The sequence below is a fragment of the Dendronephthya gigantea genome, unplaced genomic scaffold, assembly GCF_004324835.1.
Source record: "Dendronephthya gigantea isolate DGI-Jeju-01 unplaced genomic scaffold, DenGig_1.0 000031F, whole genome shotgun sequence".
Classification (NCBI taxonomy): Eukaryota; Metazoa; Cnidaria; class Anthozoa; order Malacalcyonacea; family Nephtheidae; genus Dendronephthya; species Dendronephthya gigantea.
The window spans coordinates 1-17116 of NW_021163041.1; the positions used below are offsets into that span (position 1 = coordinate 1).

At 33.6% G+C, this 17116-nt stretch overlaps 1 protein-coding gene and 1 long non-coding RNA gene across 2 annotated transcripts; one reads left to right on the plus strand and one right to left on the minus strand.

The window, feature by feature from the left end:
* Nucleotides 1-10742: 10742 nt before the first annotated feature.
* LOC114524635 lies at nucleotides 10743-13250 on the minus strand. The gene is made up of 3 exons (XR_003687108.1): nucleotides 13115-13250; nucleotides 12851-12909; nucleotides 10743-11451 (listed from the first exon to the last, which is right to left on the minus strand). It is a non-coding gene; the product is annotated as an uncharacterized LOC114524635 (long non-coding RNA).
* Nucleotides 13251-15109: 1859 nt separating this feature from the next.
* Nucleotides 15110-15706, plus strand: LOC114524498 (jerky protein homolog-like). Its single transcript, XM_028545594.1, has one exon. It carries the CDS (start codon nucleotides 15110-15112, stop codon nucleotides 15704-15706), a length of 597 nt encoding a protein of 198 aa, XP_028401395.1.
* Nucleotides 15707-17116: the final 1410 nt, after the last annotated feature.

Sequence of the window (17116 nt, forward strand, 5' to 3'; positions counted from 1 at the left end):
AAAAAATTTGAAATAAAAAAAAATGAAAACAAATTCTCGCGTTCAAAAGTACTTGAAATTGAAAAAAAAAGCACAATTAAAAAAGTTTTAAAAACACGTGTCTTCTAAAAAAAACTGAAAATCAAAAGTCGGAAAAAAAGTAGAAAATTTCCCGCTTTTAAAAAACTCATGTTTACTTACCTTAATTTTTTTTCACGAAAATTTGACCGGGTGATTTCTCGAGAGTGAAAAAAAATTTAATTTTTTTCACTTTTTTGAAATTCTCTTAGATTTTTTTCGACGCGGAAGTATTTTGTCTTGGGCTACCTGTGTCAAGCCAGACACAGGTTGCCCAAGCCAGACACAGTTGCCCAAGACAGACACAGGTAGCCAAGACAAAATACTTCCGCGTCGAAAAAAAATCTAAGAGAATTTCAAAAAAGTGAAAAAAATTAAATTTTTTCACTCTCGAGAAAATCACCCTGTCAAATTTTCGTGAAAAAAAATTAAGGTAAGTAAACGTGAGTTTTTTAAAAAGCGGGAAATTTTTTAATTTCTTTTCCGACTTTTATTTTGAGTCTTTTTAGAAGACACACGTTTTTAAAATTTTTTGCTTGTGCTTTTTTTCAATTTTCAAGTACTTTTGAACGCGAGAATTTGTTTTCATTTTTTCTATTTCAAATTTTTTTCAATTTACAGTCTTTCGCAAAGGCTGAGAAGTTTTTTAACTGTTTTAAAGGTTCCAAATCACACCGAAATTTTTCAGGCTAATTTTTTTGCATTGCGAGGAGTTGAAATGTCTGTCCTCGGATTGATAGATGAACGCCGTAACCACTAGCCCACCACATCATTTGCCGAAAGCTATTGTTCTTTATTTGACTAAATACCTTTCGACGAATTTTAAATTAAATAGTAATTTCGGTGTGAAAAATCGAACCTTTCCCATGCAGGATTCGAACCTACACTTACAGCCTGGTAGGCCGTAGCCTTAACCACTGGGCTACCGCAATAACGTACATGTCAAGGCTGCTATCAACATATATTCCGATGGCCGAGTGGTTAAGGCTACGGCCTACCTGGTTGTAAGCGTAGGTTCGAGTCCTGCATGGGAAAGGTTCCATTTTTCCCACCGAAATTACTATTTAATTTAAAATTTATCGAAAAGAATTAGGTCAAATAAAGAACAATAGCTTTCGACAAATGATGCGGTGGTCTAGTGGTTAAGACATTCGTTTCTCACTCCGAGGACAAACGTTTCAACTCTTGGCAATGCAAAAAAAATAGCCTGAAAAATTTCGGTGTGATTTGGAAGCTTTAAAACAGTTAAAAGACTTCTCGGCCTTTGCGAAAGACTGTAAATTGAAAAAAATTTGAAATAAAAAAAATGAAAGCAAATTCTCGCGTTCAAAAGTACTTGAAAATTGATAGAAAAGCACAATTAAAAAAGTTTTAAAAACACGTGTCTTCTAAAAAAACTGAAAATCAAAAGTCGGAAAAAAAATTAGAAAATTTCCCGCTTTTAAAAAACTCATGTTTACTTACCTTAATTTTTTTTCACGAAAATTTGACAGGGTGATTTTCTCGAGAGTGAAAAAATTTAATTTTTTTCACTTTTTTGAAATTCTCTTAGATTTTTTTTTCGACGCGGAAGTATTTTGTCTTGGGCTACCTGTGTCTGTCTTGAGCAACCTGTGTCTGGCTTGACACAGGTAGCCCAAGACAAAATACTTCCGCGTCGAAAAAAAAATCTAAGAGAATTTCAAAAAAGTGAAAAAAATTAAATTTTTTCAATCTCGAGAAAATCACCCGGTCAAATTTTCGTGAAAAAAAATTAAGGTAAGTAAACATGAGTTTTTTAAAAGCGGGAAATTTTCTACTTTTTTTCCGACTTTTGATTTTCAGTTTGTTTAGAAGACACGTGTTTTTAAAACTTTTTTAATTGTGCTTTTTTTTCAATTTTTAAGTACTTTTGAACGCGAGAATTTGTTTTCATTTTTTTTATTTCAAATTTTTTTCAATTTACAGTCTTTCGCAAAGGCCGAAAAGTCTTTTAACTGTTTTAAAGCTTGCAAATCACACGGAAATTTTTCAGGCTATTTTTTTTGCATTGCCAGGAGTTGAAACGTTTGTCCTCGGAGTGAGAAACTAATGTCTTAACCACTAGACCACCGCATCATTTGTCGAAAGCTATTGTTCTTTATTTGACCTAATTCTTTTCGATAAATTTTAAATTAAATAGTAATTTCGGTGGGAAAAATGGAACCTTTCCCATGCAGGACTCGGACCTACGCTTACAACCAGGTAGGCCGTAGCCTTAACCACTCGGCCATCGGAATGTATGTTGATAGCAGCCTTGATATGTACGTTATTGCGGTAGCCCAGTGGTTAAGGCTACGGCCTACCAGGTTGTAAGTGTAGGTTCGAATCCTGCATGGGAAAGGTTCGATTTTTCCCACCGAAATTACTATCTAACTTAAAATTCGTCGAAAGGTATTTAGTCAAATAAAGAACATTAGCTTTCGACAAATGATGTGGTGGTCTAGTGGTTAAGGCGTTCATCTATCAATCCGAGGACAGACGTTTCAACTCCTCGCAATGCAAAAAGTTAGCCTGAAAAATTTCGGTGTGATTTGCAAGCTTTAAAACAGTTAAAAGACTTTTCGGCCTTTGCGAAAGACTGTAAATTGAAAAAAATTTGAAATAAAAAAAATGAAAACAAATTCTCGCGTTTCAAAAGTACTTGAAAATTGAAAAAAAAAGCACAATTAAAAAAGTTTTAAAAACACGTGTCTTCTAAAAAAACTGAAAATCAAAAGTCGGAAAAAAAGTAGAAAATTTCCCGCTTTTAAAAAACTCATGTTTACTTACCTTAATTTTTTTTCACGAAAATTTGACCGGGTGATTTTCTCGAGAGTGAAAAAATTTAATTTTTTTCACTTTTTTGAAATTCTCTTAGATTTTTTTTCGACGCGGAAGTATTTTGTCTTGGGCTACCTGTGTCAAGCCAGACACAGGTTGCCCAAGCCAGACACAGTTGCCCAAGACAGACACAGGTAGCCCAAGACAAAATACTTCCGCGTCGAAAAAAAAATCTAAGAGAATTTCAAAAAAGTGAAAAAAATTAAATTTTTTCACTCTCGAGAAAATCACCCTGTCAAATTTTCGTGAAAAAAAATTAAGGTAAGTAAACGTGAGTTTTTTAAAAGCGGGAAATTTTTTAATTTCTTTTCCGACTTTTAATTTTGAGTCTTTTTAGAAGACACACGTTTTTAAAATTTTTTTGCTTGTGCTTTTTTTTCAATTTTCAAGTACTTTTGAACGCGAGAATTTGTTTTCATTTTTTTTTATTTCAAATTTTTTTCAATTTACAGTCTTTCGCAAAGGCTGAGAAGTTTTTTAACTGTTTTAAAGGTTCCAAATCACACCGAAATTTTTCAGGCTAATTTTTTTGCATTGCGAGGAGTTGAAATGTCTGTCCTCGGATTGATAGATGAACGCCGTAACCACTAGCCCACCACATCATTTGCCGAAAGCTATTGTTCTTTATTTGACTAAATACCTTTCGACGAATTTTAAATTAAATAGTAATTTCGGTGTGAAAAATCGAACCTTTCCCATGCAGGATTCGAACCTACACTTACAGCCTGGTAGGCCGTAGCCTTAACCACTGGGCTACCGCAATAACGTACATGTCAAGGCTGCTATCAACATATATTCCGATGGCCGAGTGGTTAAGGCTACGGCCTACCTGGTTGTAAGCGTAGGTTCGAGTCCTGCATGGGAAAGGTTCCATTTTTCCCACCGAAATTACTATTTAATTTAAAATTTATCGAAAAGAATTAGGTCAAATAAAGAACAATAGCTTTCGACAAATGATGCGGTGGTCTAGTGGTTAAGACACTTGGCAATGCAAAAAAAATAGCCTGAAAAATTTCGGTGTGATTTGGAAGCTTTAAAACAGTTAAAAGACTTCTCGGCCTTTGCGAAAGACTGTAAATTGAAAAAAATTTGAAATAAAAAAAATGAAAGCAAATTCTCGCGTTCAAAAGTACTTGAAAATTGATAGAAAAGCACAATTAAAAAAGTTTTAAAAACACGTGTCTTCTAAAAAAACTGAAAATCAAAAGTCGGAAAAAAAATTAGAAAATTTCCCGCTTTTAAAAAACTCATGTTTACTTACCTTAATTTTTTTTCACGAAAATTTGACAGGGTGATTTTCTCGAGAGTGAAAAAATTCAATTTTTTTCAATTTTTTGAAATTCTCTTAGATTTTTTTTCGACGCGGGAGTATTTTGTCTTGGGCTACCTGTGTCAAGCCAGACACAGGTTGCCCAAGACAGACACAGGTAACCCAAGACAAAATACTTCCGCGTCGAAAAAAAAATCTAAGAGAATTTCAAAAACGCGAAAAAAATTAAATTTTTTCACTCTCGAGAAAATCACCCGGTCAAATTTTCGTGAAAAAAAATTAAGGTAAGTAAACATGAGTTTTTTAAAAGCGGGAAATTTTTAAATTTTTTTCCGACTTTTGATTTTCAGTTTTTTTAGAAGACACGTGTTTTTAAAACTTTTCAATTTTCAAGTACTTTTGAACGCGAGAATTTTTTTTTCAGGTTTTTATTTCAAACTTTTTTTAATTTACAGTCTTCCTGAAAGGCCGAGAAGTTTTTTAACTAATTTAAACATTCTAAATCACACCGAAATTTTTCTGGCTAATTTTTTTGCATTGCGAGGAGTTGAAACGTCCGTCTTCAGATTGATAGATGAACGCCTTAACCACTAGCCCACCACATCATTTGTCGAAAGCTATTGTTCTTTATTTGACTAAATACCTTTCGACGAATTTTAAATTAGATAGTAATTTCGGTGGGAAAAATCGAACCTTTCCCATGCAGGATTCGAACCTACGCTTTCAACCTGGTAGGCCGTAGCCTTAACCACTGGGCCACGGGAAAAGTACATATATTGCGAAGTTGGTATTAACACCGCATCCACCTACCAGGTTTTGAGCGTAGGTTCGAATCCTGCATGGGAAAAGTGCCATTTTTTCCAACGAAATTACTGTTTAATTTAAATTCTCCAGGCTTAAGTCAAAGTATATTAAATTAAAGTCAAAGTAAAGCATTTTGAAATTTCGAAAAATAGGGAAATTATAATTTTTTTCGTTTGGTCGTCAGTTATTAATTTTTGCCTGAAATTTTGAAATTCAACAAAGTAAGATTTTATGCCCCAAATGTATCGTTTTCATGAAAGAATGTAATTTTAAAGTCAATAAATTCAATACTAATTTCGTTAGGGAAAATAGCATGGAGGATTCGAACCTATGCTTACAACCTAGCTGGAGGTAGTTAACCACTAGGCCACCGGATTGTGTGTTGATACCTTTTGAAAATTTTCTAAAACTGTGTTAACATCCTAAAAATCAAAGCTTCAAATGCTCCCTGTGTTTCCTAACAATTTTTAGCTGATGTTTTATCAGGTTTGGCAAAGGCCATAACAAATTAATATGAACTAGTATTCTACATAAAATTATAGCATTGTTTTTGACTTTGTCAACATTTCTGTTACGGCTAACATTAAGCATTTTATTTTCACTCTTCAATGGAAGAATGGCTGGTTTATATAATGTCAATTGTATACTGGGAAAATAGAAACAAGAAATAGCAGTGTTTTCCCACTTACCCCTTTTGTGTACTAATGTTTTTGAAATTTTGAAAGTATGATTTTTTAGGTTCAAATGAATTGTTTTCATTAAAAAAGGTAATTCCACTTAGTTTTGAACCATTTCGAGGTAATTATAACCGAAATTTGAAATTTCAAAAAATCGACAAAAATCACAAATTTTCCTTTGGTCCCGCTTACAGATTTTTCTAAAATTTTGAAATTCATCAAAGTTTGATTTATGTGTTCAAATGTATTCGTTACACCAAAGAATGTAATTGTACCTAATTTTGATCCATTTCGAGGTATTTGGAACCGAATTTTGAAATTTCAAAAATTTCACGAAAACCCCAATTTTTCCTTTCGTCCCCCGTTACCGACTCTTCTGAAGTCTTGAAATTCATCAAAATATATTACTTTAGGTGTTCATATGAATTATTTTCATCAAAGAATGTAATTCTACTTAGTTTGAACCATTTCAAGGTATTTCGAACCGAATTTTGAAATTTCAAAAAATTGACGAAAATTACGATATTTCCTTTGGTCTCCCATTACCAATTTTTCTGAAATTTTGAAATTCATCAAAATATGATTTTATGTGCTCAAATGAATTGTTTTCATCAAAGAAATTCATCAAAATATGACTTTATCAAAATATGACTTTGCAATTCGTCAAAATATGACTGTAATTCTACTTAGTTTGGAACCGAATTTTGAAATTTCAAAAAAATTAAGAAAATTGCGATTTTTTCTTCCTCTCCCCGTTACCGAATTTTCTGATATTTTCAAATTCATCAAAATATTACTTTAGGTGTTCAAATGAATTGTTTTCATCAAAGAATGTAATTCTACTTAGTCTTGAACCATTTCGAAGTATTTTTAACCGAATTTTGAAATTTTAAAAAATTGATGAAAATTGCGATTTTTCCTTTGTTTGAAGTTACCGATTTTTCTGATATTTTCAAATTGATCAAAATATGACTTTATGTGTTTAAATGAATTGTTTTCATCAGACAATGTAATTCTACTTAGTTCTCAACCATTTTGAGGTATTTGGAATTGAATTTTGAAATTTCAAAAATTTGACCAAAATTGCGATTTTTCCTTTGTTCCTCCGTTACCGATTTTTCTGACATTTTGAAATTCATCGAAATCGGACTTAGGTGTTCAAATGAATTGTTCTCATCTAAGAATGTAATTCTACTTCGTTTTGAACCATTTCGAGGTATTTGTAACCGAGTTTTGAAATTTTAAAAAATTGACGAAAATTGCGATTTTTCCTTCGTCCCAAGTTACCGATTTTTCTGATATTTTGAAATTCATCAAAATATCACTTGACGTGTTCAAATGAATTGTTTTCATCAAAGAATGTAATTCTACTTAGTTTTTTAACCATTTTGAGGTATTTGGCATAGAATTTTGAAATTTCAAAAATTTGACCAAAATTGCGATTTTTCCTTTGGCCCCCCGTTACCGATTTTTCTGATATTTTCAAATGCATCAAAATATTACTTTAGGTGTTCAAATGAATTGTTTTCATCAAAGAATGTAATTCTATTTAGTTTTCAACCATTTTGAGGTATTTCGAATTGAATTTTGAAATTTCAAAAATTTGACCAAAATTGCTATTTTTCCTTTGTTCCTCCGTTACCGATTTTTCTGATATTTTAAAATTCAAGGGCATCAGAATAAGACTTTAGGTGTTCAAATGAATTGTTTTCATCAAAGAATGTAATTCTACTTAGTTTTGAACCATTTCAAGGTATTTGTAACTGAGTTTTTAAATTTTAAAAAATTGACGAAAATGGCAATTTTTCTTTTGTCCCCCCGTTACCGGTTTTTCTGATGTTTTGAAATATAATTCATCCAAATATGACGTTAGGTGTTCAAATGAATTGTTTTCATCGAAGAATGTAATTATACGTGGTTTTGAACCATTTCGAGGTATTTGGAACTAAATTATGAAATTTCAAAAACTGACGAAATTTACGATTTTTGCTTTGGTCCCCCCGTTGCCAAAATTTCTGAAATTTTGAAATTCATTAAAACATGATTTTAGGCGTGCAAATGAATTGTATTCATGCAAGAATGTAATTCATTCCACTTAGTTTTGAACCTTTTCAAGGTGGGAACCGAATTTTGAAATTTGATTTTTCCTTTGGTCAGCTCTCTTTTCTGAAATTTGAGGTTCAAGATTTTGAAAGTATTTTAGCCGAAAATTTTAAAAAATTGGAAAATTGTAAATACAATTGGGAAAATTGAAACCTTTTAAAAATTTTAGAATTTTTTAAAATACTTGGGTATATATTGAAAAATTTTAAAACTTAAAAAAAGACACTAGTACATATGTCAAACATTATAAAAATTTTAGAAATGTCAAACATTATGAAAATTTTAGAATCGCTTTTAAAAATTTAAAAACCACTAGTATATATGAGAAAAAATTGAAAATTTGTAAAATATTAAACATTTTAGAACACACTAGAGCACACTACAAAAATTTTAAGTGTTATATAAAAAGTATAAAAACCTAAAATCTACGTAACAACTATAATTAAACAAGGAACGCTTGCCAAGTGAAATTTGGCTTTATTTTCTGCTTCGTCGCGTAAAGAACGGTGTACTGGGAATTTAACCCTGTAACCGTGTGTACAGTCAGATTCCATTAGATTAGTACAATTCTTATATTAAACTTGACTTAACTTTGATTTTCCTTAATTCGTTTATGCTCATGTGCACTTTTAAGGGCGTTGACGCCAGAAGAGAAAATGATTGCGAAACATTCTTCGTTTTGCGAATAGCTTACCTAAAGCGAGACTTCAGGCACAGATGTGAAACGCTTCAATCAAATGACATGAAATTTTTTTGTTAGAATGTTTAATTTTAAAATGGAAATCCAACTATAAACGCGGTTCCGAACACACGGACACTGTTTTGATTACGAGGGAAACCAGAGATCCTGGAGAAAAACCCTCACCGAAGTGACCGAACACCGGAAATAAAACACAAAATACACAAAATTTTGTCATATTTTATTAAAACAATGTCATGTATTACAAAGCGTGTGTGTCTTTTCGTGTATTACAAAGCGTGCGTGTCTTTAGCTATTGAAATCAAGACACAGGGAGACGGATAATTTTTGTCCTACTTTTATTAATACTTCACTGCGCATGTGTTACATAGCGTGTGTATTTTCTTTACATTAATCATCAGTAATACACAAATAGATTATTAACTGGGATACAACATATATTTACATTTGAAAAGAATAATATTTAAGACGATTACAATGCAGATATGCTTAATATTACTCTATATACATTTTAATTTACGAAAAGTGCAGATTTTTTTGTCACGTTTTATTACAGTGTGCAAGTCTTTTACAGCATGTGCTATATTATGTTTCTTAATGCTCATCACAAACTATGTATGTATGTGTGTTATTCAAGTGATCGTGCATGCATATTTTATTCTACAGACTTATACACCCAGTTCAGTTACAGACAGAATAAATTAACAAATTCAGGGCATTTTGATGCAAGTCCTGTTCGTCCTCAACTAATATTATTGTGCTGACAAATCATAGGCAGTGTTCCTAAGTTTTGTTTTAGTTTTTAAACTGTGCAGCATTATTTGAAGGATTTTCGATGAACATTTTGAAAACTTCCGCGTATAGCTGAAGCTATAGCTGCATGCCCGTATATGGAATTAGCAGCGGTGAAGGAAACAATTTCCTTGAAAAATTCATTGCACAATTTTTTTGAGCTGAAGCCAGAGCACATGCACTGCTCTTACAGAAAGCAATTAAAAAAAATTTTGATAATTGTGACTTCACAATTTTTGGTATATGACAAAAGTAAACTAGAATGCTGCCGAAGTGAAAGGCTGCACATCAAGTACAAATCCTTTTTTTCTGATAAATTCTCTGAAAATGTTTGGAGCTACGACATTATAGCAAGCTGCCCTTATAGAAACAGCATTAAATACCCATCTTTTTTTCTAAAACTGATTATGAACACTTTTAGAGCCAAGGCATATAGCCAAAGTAAGCTGCCCTTATAGAAACAGCAATGAAAATATAACACTGCAACGTTATTAGATATCCCAAGATACCTGCTAACACTTCGAACCACCCAGCAAGGTCAAACAGTACAGACGAAAAGTGGCGCCTTTCTTTTCATAAGCACTGCTCGACGATGCTAAATAATTGGAAGTCTCACAGAGACCTTAGAAAAATAATAAAGTCGCAATGCCACTGCCCATGTTCGTCTCATTTTTTTTAATTAGTGTACAAATGACGTATATATATATTCGTATGAGATAACAACTCCCCCTTCCTCCCACCCACCTCTTCCCCTCTTTCATTAAATGTAAATTCGCATTCATTAAGTGCATGTTTTATTTGCCATGTATATATATATTTTGTTGTAAAGTGTCAAGTATGCATGAGTTAATAAGACTGTATATAAGGTTGATATATTTCAGATTTATATTAAGGCGGTATATGCATGCATGTGGATTTAAATGGATATTTCTCAAGTATCAACTACAGTCGTATTGAAGAGAGAGAACCTAGAAACCTATTGGATTATGTCTGCCATTAAAGGCCATGGCTTAATTGCATGGTTTGTATTAATATTATGCTCATGTGTGTCTCAATTATTATGTAACCAGTAAACTAGGTATGGTAATAGGTTTTACCTGCTATATACATTCGTATTACAAAGTATTATTAACTATTACAAAATATATTAAGACATGCAAGATATAATATATTTACAATGTATAATTTTACAATCTATATTTCCGAAAGCCGCATTTGGCCGGATAAGACTATTTCAACAGGGCAAGAGAGAGAAAAAGGGAGAAAGACGATGGAGACAAGAAATAACCTATGGGACTATGTTTGCCATTTTGAGGCTATAATTTGTATGTGTACAAAACAGTGTTGCATGTTTTCAGTATATTTTCTTACAATCTACATTACTTATACGAGTATATAGCGTTCCAAGATATGGAACGGAGTAAGAATCTATGGGATTATGCTTGTTATACGAGGCTATATTTTGTATGGTGCATGAACATTGTATACAAATGTTTCATTGTTTCTTATGTAATTATAAATCTACATTCGGAGCCGCAATTAGTTACCCAAGAATAGTGTTCCGAGAGATGGAACAAAGTAAGAACCTATGGGATTATGTTTGCCATTTCGAGGCTATATTTTGTATGTGTGCATGTACAGAACCTATGAGATTATGTTTGCCATTTGAGGCTGCATGTGATTTATGATCATGTGCATGGCTTTTTAAGCCATTTCGTTATTTTCGTATATGAACATACAACTTATCAACCTAAGCCCTAGCGCGTAGACCTAAGCGCACAGCGAGAGCGCAAAACCGAATCCTATATAACCGAATTATTTTTAAAAAATGATTTTACTCACATGCAAATTTATTTACACATGCATCATGCATTAGCTATGTTCCTGGTGGCCAGAACCTAAACATCTGAATAACGGTGTGGTTTGAAAACATCGCGACCCTTAATGCGACGACCAATTCACTTCTGCTTTGCAGAAGTGCAGAAAAATTGTTCGTGACCATTTTTTGTGCGAAACACATCCGAACCCTAGCATGCACATTTTTTGACCACCAGGCTACTCTAACCTTTAACGATGTCGGGAAACATCGCCGATATACGCTGCTTTTCGACGTTGTATCGTATTGTGTCGTTTGGTGTCGTTTTTGGGTCGTTTCGGTCCTCGCGGTCATAGCTGTACGTAGACTTGTGATTTTTATTTTCATCAACCTGAAACAAATTTTAAAAGATAAAGATAAGAAACTATATTTGTTAATATATAAGGAAAGATAGAAAAAAAGTATTTTATAGAACGCAGGAAGCTGAATCGGTACGCTCGAACGTTATTTATAGATACCCTATCGCTATGATTGAGGAGGGAAGCGTGACGACGAGGCCAAACATTGACTTTAATATAAAAACCTTTTATAGTCAATATCATGCACTAGTCATACATTTTGATGCAAGCCCCGAAAAATATTCTGCTGACAAATTCACATAGGCATGCAGTGTTCTGAAGAATAATTTCCTAGTTTCACTAATACTTCCCATATTGCAATGGATTGAAAATATTTCTAGTATTTCCGTCATGACATTTTTAAACACATAGGCATACAGCCAAAGCAAGCGGCTTCCTTAATAGCAATTGCACGAGTAAAAAATTCTTAGCACAAAATTCATTGTACAATTTGGTCTTATAGAAACAGCATTTTTTGAAATATATTCTCATTATTGGAATTTTTAGGCAGAGGCACATATAGACAAAGCTTTTTTCTATGAAAAATTCACTGAGCAATTTTGGAGCCGAAGCAATAAAACAAGCTGTCCTTATAGAAACAGCAATGAATACAAATTATTTTCTCACTAAAAATAGCATTGATGAGATCTACAAGCTAAGGCTTTTATGGATATATAAGGATATTATGCACTCGGTAAGGTGGTTAAACAATAGCTAAATTTAACGACGTCAGATATTACTCTTCCTCATGCATGCATGCATGTATATATGCAAACGCTTTGCAAACGAAATTTGCGATTAACTATATGCATGCTCTTTGTTGCTAAGGCTGCACGACTTCAATTGTTTTTTTTGCTACGAATATTTATTAAATATTGCATGTTTCCTCGTCGTCGCTCCGTCCCAAATCTTAAGCTTCCTATTGTTTGCTCTACAGGCAGAGTGTCCCAAAAAACCCCAAAAAACATTGAAATCACCCATAACAATGTAATATAGATAGAGTTTGAATGCCTAAGCAACCCTGTTGGGACGAACGAGTGTATAAATGAATGTTTGATATAAGCATTTTTATGCATAATGAATGACAGTAAAATTTCTACAAATGACTTTTATCACCAATACGCATTACAAATATGGATAACAGTATTTAAATTTACAACTTAAGTCTTAGCACCATGACCTTCGACATGTCCTTAATTCTCTAGAAAAATTTAAATTTTTGTGGCCTATTTAGCATTTTATAAGATGCGTTAATCCCCACGAGCAAAAATTGCGAACAAGTCGAGTCATTCAAATTTTAACAACACCTAGGTGATTTCAATAGTTTTAGGGTTTTTTGGGATACCAAGCATGTATATCTATATAAAATGCTCTATTTCTCTATATACTTACATTTTAATTTGAACAGGTTTATCGTCGATTCAAATGGCTTTGAATCGCTCAATCTCCACCTGGAATAAAGCAAAGGTATAATGCTCGTTATATAGACGGTAATTTCCGAAATAAGTTGTTCAATGAAAACGAGCTTAACTCGCGTGAAGTATAAACAGTATATTTAGTTAAAATAACACTCGAATGCATGCACGAGACTGATCGACCGTTTTAACGTCTCATCCTCGTGCATTTGAATCAGACAGACACAAAATAGACATGTACCTGTTCATGTTAGCTACGAAGTGTAGACGAGCAGCTTTGGACTTGCTGACTCCTTAAACGCGAGTCTTCTCTGAGGCAATTTCAGCCATCGTCGATGGCGAATTTCTTGCCCACGGCATTTCTTCTAATCTTACTTAGCTCTAAAACTCAACCTGAAAAAATTGAAGGCAATATTAGTTTTCTGCAAAGCCTTAAAGATATATTTTGCTTCAAAATTGAAGTGAAGGTTAGTGGAAACTATAGGATTCAGCTAGAATGCGCGAAATCAAAACACGCGGCCGTGAATTTACGTATAGTTTAAACGGGTATATATTACCTTTTTCATTTCACTAATAAGCTCCGAGAAAAAGCTAGTCGTGCCCTCTCTTTAAAGGCGAGTTATTGAGCTATTTCAGCCACAATTAATCGGTCATCAGTCTTTTGATCACGAATTTTATCGTCCAGCCGGTCGCTGGCTTTAAGTCGTCAGAACCCTGTGTGAAATGAATAAAAAGCGACGTTAGTGTTATAACTATTAAGGCGAATACACTTCGATCTTTGGGCATTACACGAGGTGAAGTTGGGCCACGTGGCAGGAACATTCGCCCAAATCTCTCACTAAAGCAAGTAGATAATAATCATAAAGAAGAAGGCGTCTCGATCAGTATACCTGTTCTTACGCCAACGACAGGGCGACAGAGATACTAAACTTCTCTTGTGTAGAAAGACCGGATCATTGATAACAATTTTAGAGGAAATTTTTGAGCATTAAAGTGACTTGTCTTTATGCTTTTAAGATCAGTGTCCAAATGCCTCAAATAGGGTTGGTAGATGACTAAAATCTCTAAATAGATTAACGTGGCCTGACCGAGCTCACCAATGCTTCCGATTGGATAATCTTAAATAATATGATTAATTGCTCTTCTGAGCCGAAATAAAATCAATAAAATCTTTTGTACCAAAGATCGTGTTTTTCAACTCAACGCATAATTAAGAAAATCGGATATACGTGGTTAGCTGAAACGCTCATTAACCCTTATTGTTTTGATTTTACTTGAAACAAGCCCGGTTTTTGCCTGACATCTCATGATGAAACTTATGAAAAAATAAAAATACCCGCACAACAGGCTGTTCCTCTGTCTAGAAACGTTTCTTCGTCTAGAAACGATAAAGAACCGGCTAAAAATACATCTGGACCAATGCACAAATTTACAATTTACTGTACAGGGTGTCCCCCAAAACCCCAAAAACATTGAAATCACCCATAACAATGTAATAGCTGGAGTTTGAATGCCTAAACGCCCTGTTGGGACTCACAAGTGTATAAAGGTTTGACATAAGCCTTTTTACGCATGATGCAAGACAGTGAAATTTGTTTGTACAGGGTGAGTAAAAAAACCCTGACACTTCTGAAATTCAAATTAGCCTCATAGCGGCTGTAATGTGACAGAAGTTGCCTAAAATATCTCATGGGTATACGAAATAAGTATCGTATCAAATAAGTTAATTATTAAATAACCTAAAACATAAAATTTGTTCCCTTTGGGAGTTAAAAATGCTTTTTATTCTATGCTCTGTAGACAAAAAAGAACAGTTTTATCAAATCGTTTTTCTAGCACACGCGCCACGTTGAATTAGCTCAATGGTTTAAACACTTTCGCATATAAACCCGTTTACACTCAATTTATCGGCACGGCTCTTGGCTCCGTAATCATGTGAGGCTTGGATCAGTGAGGTCACAGATTTGTACTTAGGAACACTGACTATCGTTACTTCGCAGAATTTTGCTTTTTGGACCAACTGGCATTGGATCAAAATGTCCTAAACTCTTCAACGTTGATACGGGACTGAGAATAAAATATACACGAATACACGATCACTTGCATACACATACATGCATAGCTCCTGCCGTGGTTCTTACCAGTGTTCCTGCATGAAACCATTTGATGAAACAAATACAACTCAAGTACGCTCAGCGTACCTATTTTTTCTGTCATTGGCCTTCAAAGATCAAACATGGCGGAATCAACAACAAAACACAGGGAAGCTACTGAGTTGAAAACTGAACTTTTGCAGCTTATGGAAGCGGTACAGGGCGATAAAAGTAGGAAAAATCGAAGCTTTTCAATGTCGTTTAAAAGAGAGGCAATATCCTTCGCCGAGGAAACAACTAACCGGTGTGCCGCAAAGAAATTTAAAGTAGACGGTAAGCGAATTCGCGAGTGGAGACAAAATAAACAGCTGATTATCGAAGCATGTGAGAAGGGAATTGAAAAACATAGACTTAAAGGTGCTGGAAGAAAAGTGGCGCATCAAGCCATGGAGAAAGAACTTATACGATGGTACGAACAGCAAAGGTCTGTGGGTGTACTGGTATCGCGTAGAATCGTCATGGAAAAGGCGAAAATACTTTACAATGAAATGTGTGATGATGAGAATAAGAAGGGTCAGTTTAACGCAAGTGCTGGATGGCTTCAAAAATTTCAACAAAGATATGGACTGTCATTCAGGGAGAAAAAAGTCAACAGTCCCCAACCAAAATCATCCACCATTGCAAATGTGAGCATGGTGCCTGAAATTGATGTTCAAATTCATGTAATATCACATGAATAACAATTTGGTAGTGATGGGCGATACCAAGTATCGATACTCACCGATATTTATGATTTGCAGTAAATATCGATACTTGACCAAGTAGTCGCAAAATTTCGATACTGAGCCTACAGTATTTTAGATCAGCGTTTCTACCAAAAAGTATAAAAAATTTGATTTATTTTTTTTTGTTCGTCACTTTTTTGTTTTTTACTTCTTTAATTATATGCTACCTATCAAAATAATTTCTGCCCATTTTTCATTTGCGAAAAAACCAAAGGAAAAACCCAAAATGTGAGTGAATAAATGCACATTATGGTATGGGATATGAAATTACAAACGGTAAAAAATGGCTCAAATTTCTGGTATCAGTATTGAAATTTTGTATAGAAGCAGTATTGTATCGATTTGAAAAAGCTGGTATCGCCCATCACTACAAATTGGACATACTCACTGATTGCCCTGTCAATATTTAGTGTCAATGAATGAGCAGATAGATCATGATCTATTAATAATAGATTCAATAGTCACATCCTGTAATAGTGTGTGAATGGTGAACCTAAGATGGAACTCAGTAATCTATCTTAAGGTATTCCAAGCCTGGAAGATTTTTGAGCATTGAAATATTCAGTTGTAACCTGAATGTTTATTAAAAAATTTGAGCATGGCATTGGTTTTGAATATTATCCTAGTGTGGTGCTCCCTGTGGGCTACAAAAATACATTCAGTCACAGACCAAGCTGCTAACATACATATATATATATATATATATATATATATATATATATATATATATATATATATATATATATATATATATATATATATATATATTTTTTTTTTTATGAAGTGGTTGAGGATATTCAAGATGGGTTATAAAAATTATTTGTCACCTTTATAAACATTAGCAATGTTTTTCTGGCCTATTGTAATTGTAAAGGCAGGACTTTGTGTAGTATGATTGCAGCTGAAAAAATATACTTACTACAATTCGTAATTTCTTCTATATAAATCTCTTTCGATGATGTAAAATATAGGTGGTTGGTACTTGGTAGCTGTCGGAACATACTATACCTCACATCCCTTTGTATTTGGTGTTCCAGCAGCTACCAGTCTCAAATCCCAAATTCACTGTCATGTATGTAGTTGTCTCATAAAGACTTATTTAAAAACAGATCTGGTTCCTTTTTTTGTCAAGTGAAGTTGCTGACCCAATCCACACCATCCTGTGTAGTACTAGCCTGTTTTAAAAGTTCAACTGTTGTGCAAAGGAAAACTTACTAATCATTGCCATATACCAAATCTTGACGTAAATGAGCTTCTACAAATATACTTTTTTCATAAAACAATGACAATGTAATTCCACTTGGGTTAAAATCCACCGTTACCAATGCTGAAATAGTTCAAAGTATGGATTGCACTTAGTTTCAA